Consider the following 27,792-nt stretch of genomic DNA (forward strand, 5'->3'; position numbering starts at 1 on the left):
CTGTTAGGTATGTCCAATTCAACATATGGTTCTTACCCGTCATGGGAAAAGCTGACCTCTAGGCGTCAGCCTCCTGTCTTAGGTTGATACCACTGCAACTGAATCATACCCGTCACTGACTACCGGTCCAGTATATAGCCATACCTGTGGATAGGCCTATGCACCAGTGGGGGGGTGAGGTTCTTTGCCTCACCTCAGTTGGCCCCCAAAATTAGACCATCACTAGTAGAAGGGAGGAGGATACAGAAATGCCACGACATCAAGTCAATAGACGGCTCTTTAGGAAAAATTGCATCACTGGTGACACATCAGCAAAGATACGCCAGCACTACCATAATTCACTGCATCAACAGATAGAGCACAATGCATACAAGTGATACATAGTCCAGGCAAGTTTTGTAAGCAGTTCAAAGTGGAGGAATCTATCAATATGTCCATTTCCTCCCAAAATAAATCGACTCAGTGATTGAGCATTACTTGTTGAGTTATTATTCATTGATGCATCAGTTTATATAGTTTGTTGTGATAATTATTGAAGAAGTTGTAGTTTGGTTTCATCTTTGTCTTCACCGGCACTGGGATGAAAATAGGGATTGACAATGATGTTAAGAAAAGAGAAAAAAAAATGTAACATTTCAACAGGTATTAAGAAAACAATTTTTAGAACAATTTACATTATCCTGAACAGAATTATTAAATATAATGAAAAGGAAAGGTGAAAGTAAACAAACAGATCTGTTAACCTGCTTATTTGTACACATATTAAAACAGTCTTCAACAGCTGTTTATCCAAATTAAATTAAACCATTAAAATCACGTGAATAATAAAAAAAATTGGGGATCCATATTTTTATGAGTGCTCCTTATATATGATATATGGACATATGCACATACAGACATACAACACAAAACAGAAATGTGCACACGTAACATACAACATATAAGACAATAGTGAAGGCCTTGTAGATTACCTAGGTGAAATCTCCATTGCAATGTTTAAAAACTCCATAGTCAAAAAATAAAACTGATCAGAAAAACATTAATTTATGTCTGTATGAGCTCAAAAATAAAATGGAACTTTATGATGTGGGAAAAAGCAATAATAAAATAGATATTCAAAAAAGCATCCTGGTTGATCCCTGTCGCAGATGTAAGAATAGCCAAGCTGGAGTTCTGGATATCAGCTGTTATGGATTTGAGTCAAATCATCTTCTTTTTCTGTAGAAATTGTTTTGGTTAATCTCTCTGGAATCCAAATCGGCTGCTGTTCCTCCTGTGGAAAAACACAGACAGAGCCCCGACTCCAGACTATCACTGGATCCGGACCTTTCCATTGTCCTGTTAGAATATCCTTCCAAAGTACCTTAGGCTTATGTACATTTTTTGGATACAAATGTCTTTCCGCAGCACTAAGTCCTGATGAATCCAAATTTAAAAAGTTTAGAGTAAAAAGGGTTATTTTCAGTTTATCTTTGGGGGATATATACTCCTTACCAATTCCCTCCTTTTGTTTTAATAAGTACATTTTAATAGTTTGATGAGCTTTTTCAACTATGCCTTGCCCTCGTGGATTGTATGGAATTCCTGTTATGTGAGTAATGCCAAATGATGAGCAAAATTGTTTAAAAGAGGTAGAAGTATAACCAGGACCATTGTCCGTTTTTAACTGTTTTGAAACACCCACAGTGGCAAAATTTTGTAAGCAATGAGCTATAACATCTTTAGTTTTTTCTCCAGCATGAAGGGAGCCCATCAAAAATCCAGAAGAAGTATCAACTGTAACATGCAAATATTTTAATTTTCCAAATTCTGGCAAGTGTGTGACGTCCATCTGCCAAATATGGCTAGGTATCAATCCTCTAGGATTGACTCCAAGATTAACTTGTGGTAAAAAGGTCACACAATTTTGGCATTGTTTTATTATTTGTCTAGCTTGTTCCTTAGTTATTTTAAAACGCTTTTGTAAAGTATTAGCATTGACATGGAACCTTTTATGAAAATTTATAGCTTCTTCTAGTGTAGAGAAAATATGTATGTCATGTGTAGTTTTATCTGGTAAGTCATTGCCCAAACTAAGGGCTCCAGGCAATCCTGTATGTGCCCTGATATGTCCTATAAAGAATGGATCTTTTCTGTCCCAGATTAAACTTTGTATAGTGGAAAACAAAGAGAAAACAGTAGAAGAAGGGGAAATCCTACCAGCATCTTCAAGGGATACTATAGCATTAACTTTAAATACAGAATCTTTAAACATCATAAAAGCTTGTAATACTGCATTAAGCTCTACCTTTTGAGCTGATTGTTTGGGTACTAAAAATGTAAAAGTTTGATCAGGTGTAACTATTGCTGCTGTACCATTATTTGACCCATCAGTGAATATATTTGCAGCATTCATGATAGGTGTTTTTCTTGTCATTTTTGGAAAAATTACAGGATGCAATGACCAAAAAGACAATAAAGGATTAGATGGTAAGTGGTTATCAAATGAAACATTAGATTTGCACATGATTATTGCCCAAGTATTTAACTCATTAGCTAATTCATCAATTTGATTCATAGTATATGGAGTAATAATTTTATTGGGAGAAATTCCAAATACTCCCTTTGCTGTTTTTATTCCTTTGAGTATTAATTGTCCTACAGCCTCAGGATACCTAGTAAGAATAGTGTTAGGAGAATAAGATAAATGTATCCATAATAATGGACCTTCTTGCCAAAATACTCCTGTAGGAATATTTTTTGTTGGTAGTACAATAAATAATAAAGGCAAACTTATATCAATTCTATCCAAATGCATATTTTCCATATATGTTTCAATGATTTTTAATGCCTTTCTTGCTTCAGGCGTTAACATTCGGGGTGAATTTGGATCTGATGGACCTTTTAGGATATCAAATAAAGGTCCTAATTCTCCTGTTGGAATACCTAGATAAGGCCTTATCCAGTTTATGTCTCCTAATAACTTTTGAAAGTCATTAAGTGATTTGAGTTGATCTACTCGTATTTGAATTTTTGGTGGACGGACCATGGTTGAGGATAATAGAACTCCTAAATAATTAATTGGAAAATTTAATTGTACTTTATCTATTGCTATCTCTAGATTATAATTTTTTAATAAGTTTGTAAGTGTGGCATAACATTCTAACAATGTGTTTTTAGCTTTGTGTGCTAATAATACATCATCCATATAGTGAAATATTTGTAGTTCAGGATTTTGATTTCTAAGTGGCTGGATTACTTTGTTAACATAAATTTGACACATAGTTGGGCTGTTAGCCATCCCTTGAGGGAGTACTTTCCATTCATATCTCTGATCAGGACCTTCATGATTCAGTGCAGGGATAGTAAATGCAAAACGTGGACTATCCTCAGGATGAATTGGAATTGAAAAAAAACAATCTTTAATATCTATAACTAAAACATACCAAGTTTTTGGCAAAGCAGACAATTGAGGAATCCCCGATTGAGCAGGTCCCATAATGACCATTTCATTATTAATGGCTCTTAAATCTTGCAATAATCTCCATTTACCAGATTTCTTTTTGATGACAAAAATGGGAGTATTATGGGGAGATACAGAAGGTTGTATATGTCCTTCCGCTAATTGTTAGTTTGACCAGGTCATGGGCTGCTTGTATCTTTTCTTTAGTCAGGGGCCACTGAGGAACCCATACTGGTCTTTCTGATTTCCAAGTAATTTTTATTGTCTCAGTGGCCCTTTCTGAAAATCCAACCCATGTCTGTCCGTTCCTTGACCTATTTGTATTGGTGCTGCTATATCTTGTTCTTGTTTTTCTAATCTTTTTCCTTTCCTAAAACCTTGTCTAGTCATAATAGTGGGTGCATTTTGGTTGATGTTATTTGTTAATGTCAAACCTAATTGATCTAGGACATCTCGTCCCCATAAATTTACAGGAAGATGATCCAATACATATGGCTGTATAGTTCCTTCACATCCTTCAAGATCCTTCCAATCTAATACCATTGCACTTCTATGGGGATTAGTCGCCACTCCTAGGCCTCGAAGCGTTTGAGTGGCTTGTTGTAATGGCCAATGTTTTGGCCATTCTTGATGAGAGATGATGCTAAGGTCTGCACCTGTATCCAGTAGCCCATTAAATTCATGTCCTTGAATATTTAGTTTTAGCATGGGGTGAGAATCTAAATTTAAAGAAAGCATAGCCCAATCTACACCTGTGGAGCCTAATCCCTTGGAACCTCTTTCTACAGTATGACTGGAAAATTTATCATGTAGGCTGGGTATTATTAGTAACTGTGCTATTCTATCTCCTGGTGAAATTACTGATATACCCTTTGGAGAACTGGCTATAATTTTTATTTCACCTTCATAATCGGGATCAATTACCCCAGGACTTATCATAAGTCCTTTTAGAGTAGAAGAGCTGCGCCCCAATAATAAGCCTACTGTTCCTTTGGGAAGAGGTCCTTTTACCCCTGTGGGAATGATTTGAACTCCCATCTCTGGAGTTAGTACTGCTCTGGCGGAGGTGCAGATGTCCAACCCTGCGCTCCCTCTGGTTTGTCTGATGAGGGATCTAATGGACAATGTGTCCATTACAAAGAAGCCAGACACAAAGGCCACATATTGTACGATTGCATTGTATTTATATGAAACATCTGGAGTCAGCAAATCCATAGAGACAAAAGGCAGACTAGTGATTGACAGAGACTGGCAAAGAGGGAGGGAATAAAAATATACAGATTAGAAGGGAGAAATCAAATTGTCTTTGTTTAAAGATAACATGTTTCATCTAAATAGAAAATCTGAAAGAAGTGACAAAAGTCTTCTGGAATTAATAAGTGATTATAGTAAGGTCGGCAGAAATGTTCAGATGGCAAATGTTCAGAGGCAAAATGATTAGATCATGAGAGATGTAACCTAATTAGTGGATTAATCCATTTGATTAATAATTTGAAAGGGCTACTGTACTGGGTGGTAACTATAGCTGGTAAGGTGTGGCTGGAGGAAGTAGGTTACTAGGGGCAAGGCTTCTGGGATTATATTTTGACCCTTGATCCTTGCTCCCTCTTTCTGCTTTCTGGCGGTTGCAAGCTGAGCAGCTTTCCTTTGCCAAGCCCTTCTGCCTCAGTGTTCTGCCACACCTTCGGCCCAGAGAAATATAGTCAGCCAACCAAACCTCTGAAACTGGGAGCCAAAATAAACTTTTCCTCCTCTAAGTTGTTCTTGTCAAGTACTTTAAAAAAAAATTATTTCAAGTTTCAAAGTTTGTTTGTTTGTTTAGTTGTAGATGGATACAATATCTTTATTTTTAAAGCCAACACAGTAAGGCTATAGGATACAAGGTTAACACACACAATTAATTTGCTTTCCTATATATCAGTGATGAACAAGTAGAGTTTGAAATTAAAGCATTAAATTGACCTTAGCACTCCTGAAATAAAATATTTAGGTATGAATCTAACAAAACATGTAAAAAAACTATATGAGGAAAACCACAAAACTCTAATCAAAGATATCAAAGAACAAATACAATGAGAGATATTTCATGTTCCTGGATAGAAAGATTCAATATTGTCAAAATATCAGATCTTCCTAATCTGATCTATAGATTCAATGTCAATTCCAATCAAAACCCCAGCACATTATTTTGTGGGTATTGACAAACTGATTCTAAAATATATATGGAGAGACAGAAGACCCAGAAGAGCCAACTTAATGTTGAAGGAGAAAATCAAAATTAGAGAATTGACACTACTTGACTTCAAGAGTTACATCTACCACGTGGCCTGCGCAGTGGTTTCATTAATGAGGTTCTGGCATTAAGTTAGTTAGACGAGATCAAAATAAAACACACAGACAGTACCTTATTTTAATGCTAGGTCCGAGACGGCTCCCTGTTTCCCTGCCTCCAGCCGCCCAGCAGGGCAGCGAGGATTACTCTGGGCTAGCAGGAGAGAGAGAGAGAGAGAACACGCCGGGGATCAGCCTTTTATTTGGGGGAAACAAGAGATTCAGGGGAGAATTCCATCCAATGAAGGTTGAGGGGGGGCTGAACTCCAAGGTCAGGGTCAGTGATTGGGTCTCCAGGGTCAGTGGTCACGCACACCCCCACACGGATGGGCTCTCTCATCAGGAAAGGGTCGGGTTAACTCCGACACAGCCAGAGTGCCTCAGGCCCTTAACGGGAGTCACCCAATCACGTGTCAGAATGGCTCCCCACAGTTACACATATAGTAATTAAAACAGTGTGGTATTAGTGAAAGAGTAAATAGATCAATGGAACAGAATAGACAGCACATAAATAATTAACTGATTTTTTAAAAAAGAGCAAGGCAATACAATGGAGCAAACATCTTTTTTTTTTTTTTTTCAAGAAACACTGCCAAAACAAATGGACCTACACATGCAAAAAAAAATCATCTGGATAATTATCTTTCAAAAAAATTAATTCGGGCTGGAGATGTGGCTCAAGCGGTAGCACGCTTGCCTGGCATGCGTGCGGCCCGGGTTCGATCCTCAGCACCACATACAAACAAAGATGTTATGTCTGCCGAAAACAACAACAACAAAAAATATTTAAAAATTCTCTCTCTCTCTCTCTCTCTCTCTCTCTCTCTCTTTAAAAAAAATTAACTCAAAATGGGGCTGTGGGTATGGCTCAGTGGTAGAGCGCTTGCCTAGAACATGTGAAGCAATGGGTTCAAACCTCAGCACCACATAAAAGTAAATAAATAAAATAAAGGTTGAAAAAAGGAAATAATGTAATGTAAAGAAATATTAACTCAAAATGGATTAACCTAGGGCTGGGGCTGTAGCTCAGTGGTAGAGCACTTGCCTAGCATGTGTGATTCACTGGGTTTGATCCTCAGCACCACATAAAAATAAATAAAATAAAGGTATTTAAAAGAATGGATTATCCTAAATGTAAAATACAAGACTGCAAAACTCTTAGAGGATAGCATAGGAAAAAACCTAATTGACCATGGGGTAATAATGACTTTTTATGTACAACACACAGTATGATCTGTGAAATAAATAATTGATAGGCTGACTTCAGTAAAATAAAAAAACATCACTCTTTGAAAGACAATGTCAGGAGAAAAAGACAAGCCATAGACTGAGAGAAAATATTTGCAAAAGACACACCTAATAAAGGCCTAGTCTTCAAAATAACACAAGAAATCTTAAAACTCAACAATAAGAAAATAATCCAATTTTAATTGGGCATTTTTAAATGGGCAAAAGACCTGATCAGACTTTGCCAAAAAAGATATACATGGCATACAAGTATGTGAAAAGATGTTTAGAAACATGTAATTGGAAATTGCAAATTTATCTATTATAATGGCCAAAACCTAAAACACTGATACTACCAAATGCTGTTAAGGATTTGAATCAAGAGAAACCTTTCTTCACAGCTAGTGGGACTGCCAAATGGTGTATTCACTTTGAAAGAGTTTGACAGCATATGAACTAGCAGTCACACTCCTTGGTAGTCACACAAAGGAAATGAAAACTATGTCCACCCCAAATCCTGACATGGATGTTTACAGCAGTTTTATCCATAATTGCCAAAACTTAGAAACAACCAAAATGCCCTGTTGTAGGTGAGTGGATAAATTGTTGTGCACCCAGATAACAGAATATTAATTCAGTACTAAAAATAAACTATCAAGACATGAAAAGACACAGAGGAATATTAAATACATATTACTAAATGAAAAAAGCCAATTCCAACTAAATGACATTCTGGAAAAGGCAAAACTATGGAGACAGTAAAAGGATCAGAGGTTGTTAGAGGTTGAGGAGCCAGGGGTGACTAGATAGAGCCCAGAGGATTTTTTTTTTAGTTGTAGTTGGACACAATACCTTTATTTTATTTATTTTTATGTGACGCTGAAGATTGAACCCAGTGCCTCGCATGTGCTAGGAAAGCGCTCTACCACTGAGCTACAACCCCAGCCCAAGCCCAGAGGGTTTTTAAGGCAGAGAAAATATTCTGTATGACACTACAATGGTGGATAAACGTCACTGTAGATTTGTCAAAATCCATAGAATGTACAATATCAATTATGAACCTTAATGTAAAAACTATGGACTCTGGGTGACAATTATCTATCAATGTAGGTTCATCAATTATTACCAAACATACTACCTGTGGCACAGGATGTCAATGGGGAATTGTGTTTTTGTGTAAGGAAGATACGTAGGAATTCTTTGTACTTTCTGCTCAATTTTGCCCTGAAACTAAAACTGCTCTAAAATTAGTTTGGAAGGAGGAAAACCAAACTAAACCAAACCAAACCAAAACAAAACAAAGCCAGCCAGCCAGCCAGCCAAGGCCTTTCCAGACTTACGAATTTCTAGTATTAGTAAGGTGATTGTTATCTGCTTGGGACAAGGGATGGGGAGGGTGGTGAAGCAGTTCCTCGGATTTTTTTGGTACCAGGGATTGAACGCAGGTACATTCAACCACTGTGCATGTCACATCCCCAGCCCATTTTTTATTTTGCGACAGGGTCTTACTAAGTTGCTTAGGGCCTCTAATTTGCTGAGGCTGGCTTTTAACTTGCAATCCTCCTGCCTTAGCCTCCTGAACCCTAGAAAATTTTAAAAGTTCCTGATTTTGTAGCAGAGTCTTGTCTGGAACTACAGTACTACCCTATTCTAAGATGCCTGGCCACGTGAAAGACTTCAAGTATGGTCCCTGTCCAACTGGTAAACTTTTTCAAAATCAAGGTTATCTACACCCTACAATTCCAAGGGGCGGAGAAACGCACCAGCCCGAGTACGGAACGCTGGGGGGCGGGGGGAGTTAGGCACGGACTAACTTATTGTAAGCTTTAAAAGGGCTGAAGCTAATAAACTTTGAAGATCAACTCTGGGTCGACATTTATTTCCTTTAATCCGTTCGGGCGAGAGGTGGTCTATTCATTGCAAACCATAGCTGCAATTTAGCAAGGAGAGGGTCCCACGTGAACGCGGCAATCTAAAAGTACTCCACTTTATCTGCGCGATTGGCGCTGGCGGAGGACAGACAGGACGGGAAGCAGGAGCTTGTCGTGGAGCTTTGCAAAGTGGATGGTCCCCCGGAAACCTGCACCAAGGAGTGAGGGTGCCGAACCCCGATTCCAGACCAGATTCCATGGAATATAAGCAGGTGGGGGCGTGTAGAACGGGAAGTTTTGCACGTTTCTGGGGGGTCGCAAGGCCTGTCCCCACCACGTAGTCCCAACCTTTCAAATTTCCCAGGCGCCCCGCGCCTCAATTGCCGGCTCTTCCGTTTTCCAGGGAGTCGCGCCGGAAGTGACCTCATGACGGCGGCGTGGAGACGCGAGGTCGCTTCCGGCACGGCAATCGTGGTTGTGGGGGTGGGGTGGAGAAGCCCCCTCTGTGGGTCTTTTCGCGGTGCGGGGTCGGCTTGGTGTGGTGTGTGGAGGAGGCCCAGACCAGACGGCGCGGAGCTGGGAGCGAGAGTAGGCGGTCGGTTTGTGGGTGCTCGTCGGAGGGGGCTTCCGGTGTTGCCAGCGGGGTTTGCTTTTAGACTGTAGGGTTTCCGGTCTTGTAAACCTTAATAGAGACTGGCGCGAGGTAGGGGGGAGGGGGTCCCTTCGAGTTCGCAGCGGACCACATACTAGGGGTGGCCCCAGAATTTTGGTTAAAAGTGGCAGGCCGAGAACAGAGAGATTCCGAATAGTGTGGAGATTGTATGAGGCACTAGAGGCCTGGGCTCTGGGTTCTCCTTGTTCGTGGCTGTCGCTGCTCACTGCTTCGTGCCATCGTTTCTGTCTGGACAGTGAGACAAGTGGCAGGCACGAGCGTGAGCACCACATCCATGACTGATAGCTTGAGGACAGAGGTGAACGGGATGTGGGAGGAGAGGGTGACTGATAAATTGATACCTGACAGGGCACAGCTTCTCCTGAACCCCACTGACTTCCCCTTGATTCATTCTTGCCCTTTGTAAGTCTGCCGTTCTTATTACCAGTACTCGTTGTGTGACGTCGATTCTGTTTATCAATAATTGATTTGTTGGTTGGTTCAGGTGTTTTGGTGTGTGGAAGGAATAGCCCTTGTTGGCTTGACCAGTTGATATTCAGTCTCCCACTTGGCGTAGCTTGGAGTCATCTTAATCCCCTTCTGTGGGTACAGGGGAGGAACTCGGAACTCAAGAATGTTTCTTCTTCCCTAGCCACAAGACTAAACTATTTAATTCTGCCATCTGTCACATATGGGTCTTAATTCCGACAATATAAATGTCTCTGAGCAGTTTTGTATTTCAACTGGAAACCTCAGATGAATGTCATCTTTTTTTTTTTTAACTTATGAGAAAAGAAGTTTACTTTGGTCCTTCTTTTCAAGTGAATGAATGGTATGTTAGTTTACTTGGTACAAAATTCTTGTCAGTTTCTAGGTTTTTTGTTTTACTTTATTTTGAGAGAGGGTCTTGCTATTGCCAAGGCTGCCCTAAAACTTGTAATCCTCCTTCCTTGGCCTCCCAGTTAGCCAGCATGACAGGTGTGGGCCACTTTGAGGGGTTGTTATCTCTATGTGATGTGAAGATTTGCAAAGAGCATGAGTTATTAATTGTCAAAATTTTTTTGGTGGAACTTCCTTGTGGGGTTAGGGCTGTAGACTAGAAAAGTCTCTCAAACTTTTTTGGCCTATGTTTCATGTATTTTACCTTGTCACTCCCTGCTGGTGTGCACACACAACAATATAAAGTTTATCTACCCTTTCTACAAATGATGCCCTCTGACATCCTCTATTTCATTAAAATAAATAAATAAATAAAATCAGCAATTTCTAGTAAAGCCAAATACTGTATCTATTCTGATTTCCTGTGTAATATGCACAGCAGAAATGAGTACATTTTACATCATGTACAACCAGAGAAATGAAAAGTTGAGCTTCATTTGTGTGAAAAAATAAATTTTAATTTTAAAAAAAGGAAAAGAAATGAGTACATTTGCCAACCATGAAAACATATATCTGAATATGAATTATTTATACTAACTTGGAACTGGAAATAACCCTACTGTATCAACACTAGAGTGGATTATTTGCTTATTTACAGTATATGGCACAGGCAAAAAAAAATTAACTTTTGGTATGTACAAAGGAAGTCAAATACTTTAAAGAGAGTCTTTATGCTTCCATTTATATGGAATTCAAAAATAGGCCAAACTCTGTTTTCATTATGTCAGAATAATGGCTACCTTTAGTGGGATACAATAGAGCCTTCAGGGGTATTTGGGTGGTGGTTACATGGGTGAATTAATGTGTAAGAATTCATGGAACTGTTCACTTAAAACATGTAGACATGCTATATATGTCATAACTTGACAGAAACATAGAAAACAAAAAGCATCAAAGATAGTTCCTTTGTAGCTCCTATGTTTCCTGTTTCAGCTATGGACTCTTGATATAGAGTTAGTCATCCCTTAATGGATGAAGTGCTCTTCCTTAGTGTCTTAATCTGTTGAACCCAGTTGGTGGCACTCTTATTTAATTTAGATTTAGTGTTTTGTGTAGAAAAAGGAATTTAATTAGTGCATAATAATTATACAGAACAGTGGATTTATTGTGGCATGTTTATACATGCATACACATGCACATACTTTGCTCAGTTTCCTTCCTTAGTTCCTCTCCATTCTCTCCCCTTATCACCCCTCCCCACAAATTCCTTTCTCTAAACCTACTGGTCTCCCTTCTGTTAGGAATTTTCTTTATAGAAAAAAAACATATCTGATGAGTTTTGAATAAAGCATTAATGTGTTTTACAGAGGAACTTCCCATAAAAGGAAGGGGCAGATTGTTACACATTTAGTATGTTTCTTTAATTTTTATTTTTTGTAGTTGTAGATGGACCTTTAGTTTATTTATTTTCCCTTTATTTATTGCCTTCAATGTGTTGCTGAGTCTACCCCAAGGGCAGACTTTTTTTTTTTTTTTTAAACATGGTGCTGGGGATTAGAACCCAGGGCCTTGAACCCATGCGAAGCAAGCACTCTACCAACTGAGCTATATCCCCAGCTCTATTGGTTTATTTTCATGTGATGCTTAGGATTGAACCAAGTGCCTCACACATGCTAGGCAAGCGCTCTACCACTGAGCTACAGCCCTAGCTCTAGCAATTACTTTTTAAAAAGTTTCAATTAATATAGAACTAAATAGAAGAACTGCACTTGTCAACTAACATCCACATTTTCAGAGTATTAAAAATTTGATTTATAGTTGGCATGGTGGTGCACACTTGTAATCTCAGTGACTTGGGAGGCTGAGGCAGTAGGTTCATAAGTTCAGAGGCCAGCCTCAGCAACATAGTGAGGCCCTAAAGGACTGGGAGTGTAGCTCAGTGATAAAGTGCCCCTTGGTTCAATCCTCTGTTCCCAAAAAGAAGAAAAATATATTTTTTTTCTTTTTTAAATTTCATTATTAGTATAGTATAAACCTGGATGTAGAACATCAGGATATTGAAGATACATGTTGAATGGAGAAGTAAAAACTTTTTCCTATCTGGATAATTTCTGGTGTTTTTTAAAATATTGTATTATGTATATTGTATTATTCTACATCAATCTTCGATAAGCATTGGAATGGAGTATAATAGGGAAGAAAATAGGTACTTTTGTGACATTAAATAGGCAAAGGCTGATCAGGAAGAGGAAATAACCTCAAGTGTTTGTGCCTTTTTTTTTTTTTAATCAATATCATTGTGGCAGTTACATAGCATTCAAAATTCACCTGATTTCTTAAATTCTTTTTTTTAATATTTATTTTTTAGTTTTTCCGGTGGATACAATATCTTTATTTTATTTTTATGTGGTGCTGAGGATGGAACCCAGCGCCCCGCGCATGCCAGGTGAGCGTGCTACTGCTTGAGCCACATCCCCAGCCCCTTAAATTCTTTTATGTGTTGATAATTGCTGCAACCCTGTGATGGGTATATGAGGCTCATTTATGCTATTCTCTCTGCATTTATGTACGTTTGAAATTTTCTATAATATGTTAAAAATATGGATGAGCCTAGTGGTTCATTTGCTTTTATTTTCTATTGTGTTAACATAGTTTTTTAAATATAACTTTATTTTATTTATATTTTATGTTGGCAAACACTCTACCACTGAGCCACAACTCCGGTCCCTGTTAATATAGTTTTTTGATACTTGCTTAGTTAGATCACTAGACAATTATGAGTTTGATTAATCTTAGAGCTGGCTCTTTCATGCTCTGTGTTTCTGACAAGACATACTCTTTTTACTATAGGAGTGTTTTTTTTTTTTTTAAATTGCTCCTTTATATTCCTTCCTCCACCCCTTTTTCCTTCCTTTGGATTCCACATTTTTTGTAAGTATATGTCTAAAATTAGCTTTTGAGTGGTTAAGACACATTTATTATGTATAATTCATTTAATAATTTAATATATTAAATCAGAAATCCAATCCAAGTAGTAAATATTTATTTATTGAATTCCTCTTCCATTCCAGGCTGTCTTGTTGGCTAAAGAAGACAGATATTCTTTGCCCTATTTTTGTGGAGTGACACACAATATCAACAAACAAGGAAATATAGATGGTGATTTCTTTTTCTTTTTTTTTTTTTTTTAAGAGAGAGTGAGAGAGGGGGAGAGAGAATTTTAATATTTATTTTTTAGTTATCGGCGGACACAACATCTTTGTATGTGGTGCTGAGGATCGAACTGGGCCACATGCATGCCAGGGGAGCGCGCTACCGCTTGAGCCACATCCCCAGCCCCAGATGGTGATTTCATTTCAAAGTAATTACAGAAGGTGAAGTTTGGAGAGTGATGATGAATAGCCGTGTTAGACTGGGTAGCCAGGGAAGATTTCTTTGGGGTGGTAACATTTTAGCAGGTAAAAGAAAGACAAGGTGAACTAGCCATTCATAGAGCTGGGAGAAGAGTGTTCTGGAAATACTACCTGGTGCAAAGTTCTAGAGGAACAGCCTGATGTATTTGAGGAGTATTAAGAAGGTCTTTGTGTCTGGAGAATAGGGAAAAGGGAGTGTCTTGGTTTTTCTAGCCTTCTAGAAAAATCTTGAAATATGATAATGTAAAACATCTCTATTTTTCTCTCATCTTGTTTTGACTATTCTTAGTATTTTGTATTTTCGTATGTATTTTAGAATCAGCTTTTCAATTTCTCCAAAAAGGTAGTAATTCCCCACCCATAAATTCCCCATTTATGGGTTTTGGGTATTGATCTCAGGGTCTCCTGCATGCTAGACATGCACTCTATCACTGACTGAAACCTCCAACACCTTAACTTGGGTTTTGATTAATACTTATATTTGATCCATAGATCCACATGGGCTGGGAATATGGCTCAGTGGTTAAGCACCCTAGGATTTGGTCCCTGGTACCAAATAATAATAAAATAAAAGTTTAAAATACCATTTATAATAGCATTAAAAGCATAAAATACTAATAAATTAATTAAAATTTAGCAGGAGCTCTATAATGAAAACTATGAAAGATTATCAGAGAAATTAAAAGATTTAAATGGAGAGAGGATTATCATTTAGAGGTTGAAGAACTTGAATGTTAATTCTCCCATATAGACTAAACCCAGTGGCACTCTGTCACTGAGCTACATTCCCATGCAGTACTAAGAAATTATGCCAAGAACTTCTATGTACCCTACTCAGTTTCCCCCATTGTTAACATCTTGCCAGAACCATAGTACAATATCACTATTAGAACACTTACATTGATACTGTCAAGATGCAGAAGTTTTTCATTACCACAAGCATCCCTCAGTTCTGTTCCTTCCACCCTATGCCTCCCTTAACCTTTGGAACCACTAATCTGTTCTTCATTTCCATTACTTTGTCTTTTCAAGTCTATTATTTAAATGTAATCATCCAAATGTAACCTTTGGAAGTTGGCTTTTTTACTTTCCCTCCCATGGTATGGCTTATACCAGTTTGTTTATTAACTTGTTGAATGTCATCTGGGTTGTTTCTAGTTTGTAGCTATTATGAGTAAACCTGATACGAACATTTGTGCACAGTTTTTGTTTTTTTTTTTTTATTTTTTATTTTTTTTGCACAGGTTTTTGTGTGAACTTGTTTTTCTTTTCTTTTTTTAAAGTTGTTGATAGACCTTATTTTATTTATGTGTTGAGCTGAGAATTGAACCCAGTGCCTCACACATGCCAGGCAAGTGCGCTACCGCCGAGAAGAAGACAGATATTCTAGCCCCTTGTTTTTCTCTCTCTTAGATAATGCTTAAATTTCTTATAAACTGCCCAATTGTTTTCCAGACTGGCTGAACCAAACTTAATATCTCCCCTACAATTTATAAGTGCTTCAGTTTTTCTACAACTTATTAGCATTTAATATTGTCACTATTTTTTATTTTAGCCATTTTGAAAAGAGTATAGTGAGTATCTCACTATGGTTTTAATTGTGTTTTCCTAATTAATGATGTTGAACATCCTTTCATGTGCTTATTGGCCATCTGTATATCCTTTCTGGTGAAATGTCTTGCTCGTTTCCCAATTAGATTGGTTTTGAAAGTCCTCTGTGTGTATTCTAGATACCAGTACTTTGTTTTTGTCAGATATGTGGTTTGCAAACATTTTCTCTTAGCCTGTCTTATCTTTATAACAAATATTTAGCAGAACAAAAGTTTTTAATTTTCAATAAGTTCAGTTGGTTAGTTTTTTGTTTTGTGAATTGAGTTTTTGGTATCAAGTCTGAGGAACTCTTTGTTCCTTGTTGCGTTGAATTCTGAAGTTTTCTCTTACATTTTTTTTTCCTAATAGTTTCAGATGTTGGTGTTTTACATTCAAGTCTCTAATCCATTTTGAGTAAATTTTTGTATAAAACATGAGACTTAGGCTGAGATTCCTTTTTTTTTTTTTTTATTGATGGGTGTCCATTCATTCCTGTATTGTAAAAGCTCTGTTGCCCCATTGGATTATTTCTATATTTGTCAAAACTCAGTTGGGCACATTTGTGTGAATCTATTTCTGGGTTCTTTATTCCATTTCATTGATTTATATGTCTTTTCCTCCTCAAATGCCATATAATCTTGGTAACCAAGTTTTAGAATCAGGTGCAATGATGATTTACACTTTCTTGACTAAATCGATTTATTTTTGTTCCTTTCCACATAAATTTTAGAATAATCTTGTCTATATCTACGACAAATTATGCTAGGATTTTGGTAGGAATTGCATCAATCCTGTATAACAATTTTGGGAAAATGGATATGTGTTGAATCTTTTTTTTTTTTTTTTAGTTGTTGATGGACCTTTATTTTATTTATTTATATGTGGTGCTGAGAATCGAACTCAGGCCTCACACATGCCAGGCAAGTGCGCTACCACTGAGCCTGAGCCCCAGCCCCATCCCTGTGTTGAATCTTTCATTCCATTAATGCGGTACATTTGTCAGTTTATTTAATAACACTTTGATTTTTTTTTGTCATTGTTGTATAGTTTTCAGTATGCAAATCTCCTGTACATGTTTTGCTAGATTTACTCCTAGTATTTCAATTTTTGAGCAATTGTAAATAATATGTTTTTACTTTCAGTGTCCATGTGTTCATTACTAGTATATTGAAATAAAATTGACTTATTGCAAGATCTTCCAGTGCTGTGATAAATAAAAGTGGTGAGAGTGAACCTTCTTAGAGGGAAAGCATCCAGTTTTTCACCACTAAGTAGAATATTAGCTATAGGATTTTTTAGATAATTTATCAAATTGAAGGAATTTTCCTCTATTCCCTTTTTCTGGGAGGTTTTTTAAAATTTTAATTCTTGGGTGATGAATTTTGTCATGACTTTTCTGCTACAATCACAGGACTTTTCTTCTTTAGCCTGTTAATACGGTAGATTATGTTCATTAGTTTTCTAATTTTGAGCTAACATTGCATTTTTGAAATAATGTCCACCTGATCTTGCTGTAGAATTCTTTTTATTTATTGTTGAATTCCATTGTCTGGTATTTTGATGAGGAATTTTGTGTCTGTTCATGAGGGGTATTATTTTGTAGGTTTTGAGTTTTTGTACTCTTTGGTTTTGGTATCAGAATAATTTTTCTGTTTTTACTTAAGTTTTTCTCATTCTGTAAAATGATTTAATCATTAAACCAACCTTGCATTTCAGGAGTAAATATCTAAATAATCATGGTATTTAATGATTCATAATTATTGCTGGATTTGATTTGTTAATATTTTGTTGAGGATATCTTGTCTGTATTTGTGTGGGGTATGGGTTTTTATTTTTTCTTCTAATGCTTTTGTGGGGAAGTTTTCACATCAGGGTTATACTGGCCTTGAACAAGCTGGGAAATATTTCATTCTCTATATTTTATGGAAGTTTTTTGGTTTTTATTTTTGAAATGGCGTCTCACTGTGTTGCCCAGGCTGGTCTTAAACTCGTGGGCTCAAGTGATTTTCCTGTCTCAGCCTCCCAAGTTGCTGGAACAATAGTACATGTCACTATACTGGCTCCTTTTCTGAAAGTTTGTGTAAGATTGGCAGTATTTCTTCCTTAAATGTTTGATAAAATTAACCTGTAATGCCATCTAGGTTTACCATTTTCATCATGTGAAGATTTGAATTTATATAAATTTCTTTCTTTTAAATAGACTTTTTTGTTTGTTTTTCTTTTAGAACATCCAGTTTTTTTAGAGCAGTTTTAGGTTTGGAGCAAAATTGAGCAGAAAGCACAGAGCTTATGTACATCCCCTGCCTCTCCCACCAAGCCTCCACTATATGCTCAGCCAATACATTTTGTTTTGTAAGAAACTGTCAGACTTTTTTAGGTGGTTGTGCTATTTTGCATTCTCATTAGTGGTGAATGAGGGTTCTCATTCCTTCACATCCTTGGCAGCATTTAAAGTGTCAATCTTTTGGATTTTGGTGACTCATTTTTAAAAATTGGTTTCTATCAAGTGTCTCTTCATGTGCTTGTTTGCCGTGTTGTATATCTTTAGTGACAAGTTCTTTTGCCTTTTTTGGGAGGTGGGGATACCAGGGATTGAACCCACTGGTGCTTAACCACTGAGCCACATTCCCTGTCTTTTTTTATGTTTTATTTTATTTTTTAATTTTAATTTTTTTAGTTCTAGATAGACACAATACCTTTATTTTGTTTATTTATTTTTATATGGTGCTGAGGATTGAACCCAGTGCCTCACATGTGTGAGGCAAGCGCTCTACCGCTGAGCCACAACCCCAACCCCTTTTTTAATGTTTTATTTTGAGACAGGTCTCACTAAGTTGCTTAGGGCCTACTAAGTTGCTCAGGCTGGTCTTGAACTTGCAGTCCCCTTATCTCAGCCTCCCCAGTCACTAAGATTACACTTGTGTTCTACCGTGGCCAACTTTTGCCCATTTTTAAATTGGGTTCTTGGTATATTTTAGATAATAGTTGTTTTTTAAAAAAAATCTTTATTTTTTTAGTTATAGTTGGACTCAAGATATTTATTTATTTGTTCGTTTGTTTGTTTTGATGTGGTGCTCAGGCTTGAACCCAGGGCCTTGCACATGCTAGGCGAATGCTCTACTGCTGAGCTACAACCCCAGCCCTAGATAACAGTTCTTTATCAGATATTTCTTTCTCAAATGCTTTCTCTCAGCCTGTGGCTTGTTATATTCTCTTGGCCAATTCAGTTTCTAAAACAGATACAGAGCTATCCAAAGGTTCTAATTCTGTATCAATTTTGATAACATAATGTCTTTCAGAGACATTGCTTATCACCAAGCAACATCCCATTTTATCTAAGTTGTTAAATTACTGGTACCTTTTAAAATTTCTTGCTATACCTTTGTTCATTCCTGATATTGGTCATATTACCTTTTTTCTTGATTAAAAACTTTTGTTAAAAACTTTCAAAGAGTTAATATTGTTTCTTATTTCACTGAATCTTCTTTATTTCCTTTCTATTAATTTTGGGTTGATGTGTAATTTTTTTCCCCTAAACTTCTTAAGATGGAAGCTTAGATCATTGACTTTAAATTTATTTTCTTTATTTAAAACTTTTTAACTGATATGTAAAAGCATAAAAATTATACATATCACCAGGCACGGTGTTGTCTGTCTATAATCCTAGTTTCTAGGGAGGCTGAGGCAGAAGGTTCATAGTTTGAGGCTAGCCTGGGCAACTTAGCGAGACCGTGTCTCAAAATCAAATTTAAAAGGGGATGGAGTATAACTTGGTGGTAGAACATTTGCCTGGCATGCATGAATTCCCAGGACCACAAAAAAATATAATTTTACATATTTATATGGAGTACCATGTAATGTTTGGATAAACATATCTATCTTCTTAAACATTTGTAATTTCTTTATGGTGAAAATATTCAAAATCTTTCCTTTTTGGGGGGAGGGGTAATAGGGCTTGAACCCTGGCACTTTATCACCAAGCAACATCCCCAGTCCTTTTTATTTTTAATTTTGAGACAGGTTTTGCTAAATTGCTGAGACTGGCCTCCAATTGGTGATCCTTCTGCTTCAACCTCTCCTGAGTCTCTGGGATTACAGGTGTGTGCCATTGCACCTGGCTCAGAATCTTTCTTTTCTAAAAGAAACATTTTAAACTATAAATTCTCCTTTTAAGCACATTTCACAAATGTTGGTATGTTGTGTTTTTGTTATCATTGAGTTCAAACTATTTTCTAGCTTTTAATTTCTTTCTTGACTTATAGTTTATTTAGGAACATCTTACCTAATTTCTAAATATTTGGGCATATTCTAAATATTTTGTTATTATGAATTTCAAATTTAATTCTGTTGTGGACAGAATACACTCTGTGGTTTCAATCCTTTGAAATTTATTGGTACTTGTTGAAGGCCCACCATATGTTGATGAACGTGTGGACTATAAGACAGTATATATTCTGCCAGGCCAAGTGGTCCACACCTATATTCCCAGTGACACAGGAGGCTGAGGCAGAAGGATCCTAAGTTCAAAGCCAGCATCAGCAACTTAGTGAAACCCTGTCTTAAAAAGGGTCGGGGATGTGACTCAGTGGTTAAGCACTCCTGGGTTCAAATCCCTGGTACCAAAAAAAATATATATATATATTTTGTAGTTGTTAGATGTAATGTTCTATGGTGCCTTCAGTTGGGTTTTTCTGGAGTTCAGAATTTATAACTAGAATTATTTCCAGACAACATATTCTCTTTGAAATCATTTTGATGAAAGATTTGTTAAAATATAATTAAATGATATATAAGTCTATAAAACATAATATAAACAATAAAGCAATTTGTATGATTTGATGTCTGGTCACTATCTAATGTATGCACTTTAAAGCAATTATATCTTTGTATACAGTAATACTGCTTATTAATATGCATATTCCTGGAAAAATTTTGAAAATTTTTTATGTTTTATTACCTCAGTTAAGGATGTGACAGAATGTCTTAATAATTGTTGAATTTAATTGAAAATGTCTATTCTTCAGGGTGTACTGAATGGTTTCTTCTCTTTTCAGTGGTATCACATCTAAAACATGGCTACGGATTGGCTGGGCAGTATTGTGTCCATCAATTGTGGAGATAGCTTGGGTGTCTATCAGGGAAGAGTATCAGCAGTGGATCAGGTCAGCCAGACCATTTCTCTCACCCGGCCTTTCCACAATGGAGTGAAGTGTCTTGTGCCAGAAGTCACCTTCAGGTGAGGATCTTGACTTCTTCCAAATCCAGCCTGGTGATGCATGGTGCTTGATTGCCAGTGTTCCTTTGGATGGGACTGCTTTTGAGTAGAGTCTTGTCAGGTGTGAGATTTTGCAGTCTTGGGTCTTACAGTCTAGCTGCTGTTCTCAGCAGAGCCTTTGTGTTGTAATTAGCTTTCAGATAATGATTCAGGGTTTATGAATCTTGTTTCTTATCTCTGTCAGGCACACAATCTTTATATTATTTAAATTCAGCATAACCTTTTTTTTCTTTTATGGTTTCAGGTTTCCTTTCTCAATTTTGTATTATTTATGCTTTCTCATGTTGAGGGTTCTGATTAATTTTTCTCCTACATAAATGTTTCTTTTTGTAAATTTGTATTAAAATTTATCCCCAGTACCTAAATTCCTTAGTTTCAGAAAAGTCCTTTTCTGTTATTTGCCAACAAGTCTCAAGTTCATTGTGTCTTCATGTACATCTTTTCACCAGTTGGTAACACCTCCCATTCTTGTACCAAAAAAATAAATAAATAAAAATAAAAAGTTGAAGGCCATCAGGCAAGAGTTCCTTCCTTGATTTTCTGAATAGTTCCTTAATTCTCTCTCTACACATACTCACATATAACCTTTTTCTGTGGCTATATCCATTCTTAATGCTTACCTCCACACTAAAAATGCAGACTTGTAAGGGGTAGCTATTTGTTGTTGATTTCATTTTCATTCATGTTATCACTATTATAATTTTAAAACTTGGACTCTTTTATGTATTTCAGGGCAGGTGATATAACAGAATTAAAAATTCTGGAGATACCAGGTCCTGGAGATAACCAGCATTTTGGAGATCTTCATCAGACAGAATTAGGTCCCTCTGGTATTGGCTGCCAAGTGGGTATCAATCACAATGGCATGGGCAAGTTGGTCAAGAAGCCAGTCTCTTCCAGCAGTGCCCCTCAGAACATCCCTAAGAGGACAGATGTGAAGAGCCAAGATGTGACCATTTCTCCCCAGCAGCAGCAGTGCTCAAAGAGCTATGTGGATAGGCACATGGAATCCCTGAGTCAGTCCAAAAGTTTCCGTCGGCGGCACAACTCCTGTAAGTAGGGTCATGTTGCTATTTCTTTTTAACTTAATATTTCAAGACTGTAAGCTCTTATCTACTGCTGCTTTTTAAATAAGTCCTTTATTACTCTAATAAAAAAAGGATGCGAATAGGGCTGGGGTTGTGGCTTAGTGGTAGAGCACTCACCTCGAATGTGCGAGGCCCTGGGTTCAATCCTTAGCACCACATAAAAATAAATAAATAAAATAAAGGTATTGTATCCAACTACAACTAAAAAATAAATATTTTTTAAAAAAGGATCTGATAGAGCTTCATAAATATATAACATGGGTCTCTCATTTTGGGTCTAATTCCTCAAGATGTCAAGGGCAAGGAAATGAGCTGTTACAGATGCATTCAAGCTTCCTACCCATTCCCATCCTTCCTTCAGGGAAAGTCAGGGATCTACTCAGAGTTCATTTAGACTGTGATGTTGTTTTAAATATGACACCTGATGATGGTAAGTGACATCTGAATTGAACCTGCACTTGGGCTGTTCTAGGGGATTCTTGAGTGGCTTTTTCTTCTTGTTTCTTGGCTCCAATCCTCAATTAAAGGAGAGGTGGGAACTGGTGTGGACCTCTCTGATCTTTCATTTTCTGACTTAGGTTTGTTGTATTTACTCTCCTTCCTAGAACATCAAGGAGAACATGCCCTTGTGCATATTGCTTCCCAATTTTGTTTGGTAATAATGGATTATTGAATGCCATTTGTTGATTTTAGAATGAGAGTTAATTCACTAGAAGCTGCTATGCTTTTTAATATATTCACTAGAGTAATGTGGTAACAGTGAATCATAACAGATTCACTTGTATCTGCTAGGTCCTTAAATGAATACTAATGTTCTTTTAAAAGATTATTTCTTGGGGCTGAGGTTGTGGCTCAGTGGTGGATCGCTTGCCTAACCTGTAAGGCCTTGATTTTGATCCTCAGCACCATATAAAAATAAATAAATAAAAATAAAGGTATTGTGTCTAACTACAGCTAAAAAAAAATTTTTTTTAAAAATTTTTAAAAAGATTATTTCTAGATTACAAAATATTCTAAATATTACTTATTAGTTTTATACTCAGAAATAGTGGCAAGATATACTAGGAATTTTAAATGAGTATTACCTAATTCATATAAAGTTACTAGCTAGAGTCATACCTTGGCAATACCTTCTGAAAGATAGTTTAAAGTGAGCTAGGTCTCTCTGGAGCCCACATGTAAGAAGTTGTTCTAGATGCTTCTTGTTGCCTTTATTGCTCCTGAACTATGGTCCCCAGGTTTTAGTGTGCTATGTAAATACTAGTCATTTCCTTTTTTTCCCCCCTCAAGCTCATTTCATATCATATCACCTCCCCAACCCCCCACCCTACCACCACCCGTGTATGCTCTTCCTCCCCAGCCAGTGCTGGGGACTAAACCTAGGGGCACTCTACCACTGAGCTACATTTTCAGTCCTTTTTTTTTAATTTTGAGAAGAGGTCTCACTCAGTCACCTAAGCTGGCCTCAAACTTGCAATCCTCCTGTCAAAGTGACTTCTTTAAGTGCCTGGGAAACAACTATCTGAATTGATGATTGAAGTTCAGTTGTTACTTCTTCTGTATCTTTAGTGAAACTACAGAATGCTTCAATAGGAAATGACCCATTCCACATAGATTTTAGCCTCTTCTGAAAAAAACCTCTTTTTAAAAAAATTTTTTTTAACCAAAAATATTGATTTGTTAATAGTTCAAATATTCTAACAGTTTAGGGCTGGGGTTATGGCTTAGTGGTAGAGCACTTGCCTAGCATGTGTGAGGCACCGGGTTCAACCCTCAGCACCACATATAAATAAATGAATAAAATAAAGGTCCATCAGCATCTAAAAAAAATATTTAAAAAAAAACAGTTTATAATGTCCCTGTGCATTTATTTTTCTTGCATACTTATTTAATATCTTAGAGTAAGTGTGGTATATTTGTTATAATTAATGAATAATTAATGAATCAATATTGATACATTATTATTAAGTAAAATTCGTATTTTATTAGATTTCCTTAGTTTGTATCTGATGTCCTTATTCCTGAATCCCATCTAACATACCACTTCACATTTAGTAGTCACAACTTCTCTGGGCTGTGATAGTTTCTAAGACTTAACTTTATTTATTTGGTGTTGGGGGTTGAACCCAGAGGTGCTCAACCTCTGAATCACATCCCTAGCCCTTTTTAAAATTTTATTTAGAGACAGGATCTTGCTGAGTTGCTTAGGGCCTCACTAAGTTGCTGAGGCTGGCTTTGAACTTGTGATCCTCCTGTCTCAGCCTCCTGAGCTGCTGGAATTACAGGTGTGCACCACCACACCTGGGACAGACTTTATTTTTGATGACCCACACAGTTTTGATGAATACTAGTCAGGTGTTTTGTAGAATGTCCGTCAATTAGTGTTTGTCTTATGTTTTCTCATATGATTAAAGTGGGTTGTTATCAGTATGCTATGGACTCAGGTATATATTTATACTTTGGTTTATAATTCAGTTTATTTTGATGTTCAAATTATTTCACCTTTAACCATTGGGATCTTTTTCAGTTGACTCTTGTGTTCTTTTTTTTTTTTTAAACTATAAAGCCCATTTTTAGTTTCTTTAATTATTCTGGTGTGTATCTTTTTGTTGTGTTTTCCTGTGATACTATAATTGAACCAGGGTTTCATGCATACCAAGCAGGTGCTCTACCATGGAGCCACATCCCCAGCCCTTTCATGTTCTTTTGACATCTCCTAGCATCATTGTAGCATTCCCCTGGCCCCTAGTAAATTTTTGCTTTCTGGCACAATAGGATGCTTGAGGCTTGTTTTTTTTCTCTTGAATACTGGGGAGTGAACTCAGAGATACACTACCACTGAGCCACATCCCTAGCCCTATTTTGTATTTTTTTTAGAGACTAGGTCTCACTGAGTTGCTTAGTGCCTTGCTTTTGCCGAGGCTGGCTTTGAACTTGTGATCCTCCTGTCTCAGTCTCCCAAGCTACTGGTATCACAGGCGTGTGCCATCTAGCCTAGCGAGGCTTATCTTATATTTCCTGTCCTATCCCTGAAATCAGTCATGTCAACAAGGAGTCCTGTCTCCTTTTAATGTAGAATGGTATTAGCTACCAATATCTAGGCATAGATGTTCTCACTGCTACTGAGTGTTGTCCTTATAGCTTATGGCAAGGAAATATACGTATGTATGTTTAGCTAGTATATATATTTATGATATATAAATATTTCTGTTTATAACTATATATACTATATTGTGCTAAGTGAGTCCATACTATGTCTTCAACTTTAATCCATTATCACATTGATCATTCTGACCTCTTTTTGCTGTAACCTCCCACTGCAAAAGCCTGTCTCCTACCATCTGTCATTCATTTATTCAATTTCAGTATATATGTATAGTGGTACACATTGAGTATCCCTAATACGAAAATCCAAAATCCAAAGTACTCCAGAATCTGAAACTTGAGCAACTGACATGATGTCACAGTGGAAAATTGCATACCCGTTCTGACAATGCAAAAGCACTGAAAATACTATATAAAATTACCTTCAGACTTTGTTTGTAAGGTGTATATAAAGCATAAATGAATTTCATGTTTAGAATTGGGTCCTATCTCCAGATATTATATTATGTATATTCAGATATTTCAAAATTCCTGAAATCCAAGACTTCTGTTCCCATGCATTTCAAATAAGGGTACTCAACCCTGTATCAGAATTGTTAACTTTACCTCTTACCTATGTGGGAAACTGTCAAATACAGTGTTTTTTCAGAGTCTCTTTGCCTTTCATCTTAGACTGTTTATTTATAGAGTTACTTAGTTTTCTTACCCAATTCATTGATTTTTTTTTCTGTGTATTCATAATACAGTTAGATTATCACATTCTGCTTTCCAGCCTGGGATTTCTCCATCCTCCTGAAATAATTCTTAAATTTGCATATATTAAGTCTCGAGAATGAGAAGAAGTTCTATGGGTTTTATGCTATGAAGTTCTATGGGTTTTGACAAATATACAGTAATGTATCTGACATTAAAATATCATACAGAATAGTTACACTGTTTTAAACAGTCTCCTGTGCTTTACCTATTCAGTTCTCTGGGTCTTTTCACCGGCCTTAACCCTGGCAACTATTGATCTTTTTACCATCTCTACAGTTTTTGTTTTCTACAGTGGCACATAATTAAAACCATACAATATATATGCCTTTTCAGACTGGCTTCAAACTTAGCAATATGCATTTAAATGTCATTCATATCTTTTGTGGCTTGATAGCTCATTTGTTTTTATTACTGAATAATATTGCACTGTATGGATATGTCAACATTTGTTTATCCAACTATATTGAAGGACTTCTTGATTGCTTCATGCTTTTGATGGTTGTGAATAAAGCTGCTATAAACATTTGTGTGCAAGTTTTTGTGACATAGATTTCATTTCAGTATAATTAAATACCTAGGAGAGCAATAGCTGATTTATAATAAGAATTTTTGCTTGACCGCCCCCCCCCCCCGCATTACTAATGTTTGTAGCAACTCACTTGAAAGAATGCAGTTAGCTTCAAATCAGTAATTTATTTGACCTTTAACAAGTCCCTTTGATACATAAATAAGTGGGGTCACTCTGAAGAGCATACTGTAGGTGATGCTTATTCTGTTTTTGCTGTTTAGTCAATTCTTTTTTTCTAGATTAACTGCACCTACTAAGGTGAAGAGATCATGAGGCAGTAAATGTTACTCTCTTTCAGGGAACTTTATTAGAATCTAGATTAGTATAGAAAATGTCTGATCTTGGACGTTAATGATGAGAGGTGGCTCAGAATTGGTTTCTGGTAGAAAATAAAGTTCCATTCCTTTTTGTTATTGTTGTAGAAAATAAGTTTAAAAAATCCTTAATTTTTAATTTTTATGTGGTTCTGAGGATTGAACCTAGTGCCTCACATGTACTAGGCAATCGCTGTACCACTGAGCTATGACCCTAACCCCTTTTTATCCATTCCTTGAGCCTATGAGTAGAAAATCTGTCTTAGGATTTTCTTCAGTATGTATTGCTATTGAGAGTAGTAGATTGATGAAACTATAGGAATGTAATCTCTTCAATTCTGACTTTTTAAGTGTTTTTTAAAGGTTAGCATTGAGTTGTTGAGGAATTTGTTCTAGTTACCTAATTCAACGCAGAATTCACTGATGAGAAACTTAGCACAAGCAGACTTTAATCTCTTCCCTCAGGTTGGTGGTGGGGATGAATAATTTCTATGAACCCAATTTCTGTGAAAAGAATACTTATCAAATGAAGGGATGGAGGGCCAGGTGCAGTGGTGTACGCATATAATCCCTGCAGCTCAGGAGGCAGAGGCAGGAGGATTGGGAGTTCAAAGCCAGCCTCAGCAATTTATCGAGGCACTAGGCAACTCAGTGAGACCTTCTCTCTAATAAAATACAAAATAGGGCTAGGGATGTGGCTCAGTGGTTGAATGCCCCTGAATTCAATCCCTGGTACCCCCACAACTTCCCCCCCCCAAAAAAAAATGGAGGGATGAAATATCAGTGGATAGAAACTACTTAAGGCTTGTGAGGATTTAGGTCTGTGTGTGGATGCAAATCATGTTTGTCGAATTCCATCTCATAGCTAAAAATGATAACCATTAGTGGCAGATGAAAGGCAACCCTTTCTGAAATTTCAGTTTGTGAAATTGTCGTTGGCTGTGTGCAGTTGTATAAAAATTTAATGGCTGAGTTAATGCTCTTAGGCCTGAAGAATACGAAAGTAGATAGCTTAGCCTTTAGCTCATTTGCACATAGGAAGAGATAGTTACATTTCCCTTTCTTTTACCCCTTCCGGGTATAGAGAATTTAAGAAGTGGAATTAAAACATTTTAAATTGAAAGATGTAGTATATTATCTTGTTGCAGTGTGGTTGCCCTACAATAGTCTGTTCAGGGTAACAGTCATCCCACCATCTGAGGTCAGAAGCTGTAATTTGAGTTTTTATGGTCCTACTGAAGTCCTCTTGACTTATCTCCTTGATTCTTCATATATCAAACA

The 27,792-nt window shown here is 36.8% G+C and overlaps 1 protein-coding gene across 15 annotated transcripts in view; it reads left to right on the plus strand.

Annotated features, from left to right (window-relative positions):
* Window positions 1–9,299: 9,299 nt before the first annotated feature.
* Window positions 9,300–27,792, plus strand: part of EDC3 (enhancer of mRNA decapping 3) — a 52,433-nt gene continuing 33,940 nt past the window's right edge. Inside the window, exons 1-5 of one of the 15 annotated variants that reach the window (XM_081290363.1) lie at window positions 9,300–9,466; window positions 12,771–12,848; window positions 13,474–13,561; window positions 20,460–20,641; window positions 21,413–21,732. In XM_081290363.1, coding sequence (XP_081146489.1) covers window positions 20,478–20,641; window positions 21,413–21,732 — 484 coding nt within the window. In that variant the 5' untranslated portion in view covers window positions 9,300–9,466; window positions 12,771–12,848; window positions 13,474–13,561; window positions 20,460–20,477. Of the gene's footprint in view, window positions 9,467–9,857; window positions 9,947–12,770; window positions 12,849–13,473; window positions 13,562–13,679; window positions 13,777–16,253; window positions 16,326–17,380; window positions 17,486–19,425; window positions 19,504–20,459; window positions 20,642–21,412; window positions 21,733–27,792 lie in introns of those variants that run through there. The other 14 variants (XM_081290358.1, XM_081290359.1, XM_081290361.1 and 11 more) reach the window with 14 other exon arrangements.

The sequence above is a fragment of the Spermophilus citellus genome (assembly GCF_964194105.1).
Source record: "Spermophilus citellus genome assembly, chromosome: 4".
Lineage (NCBI taxonomy): Eukaryota > Metazoa > Chordata > Mammalia > Rodentia > Sciuridae > Spermophilus > Spermophilus citellus.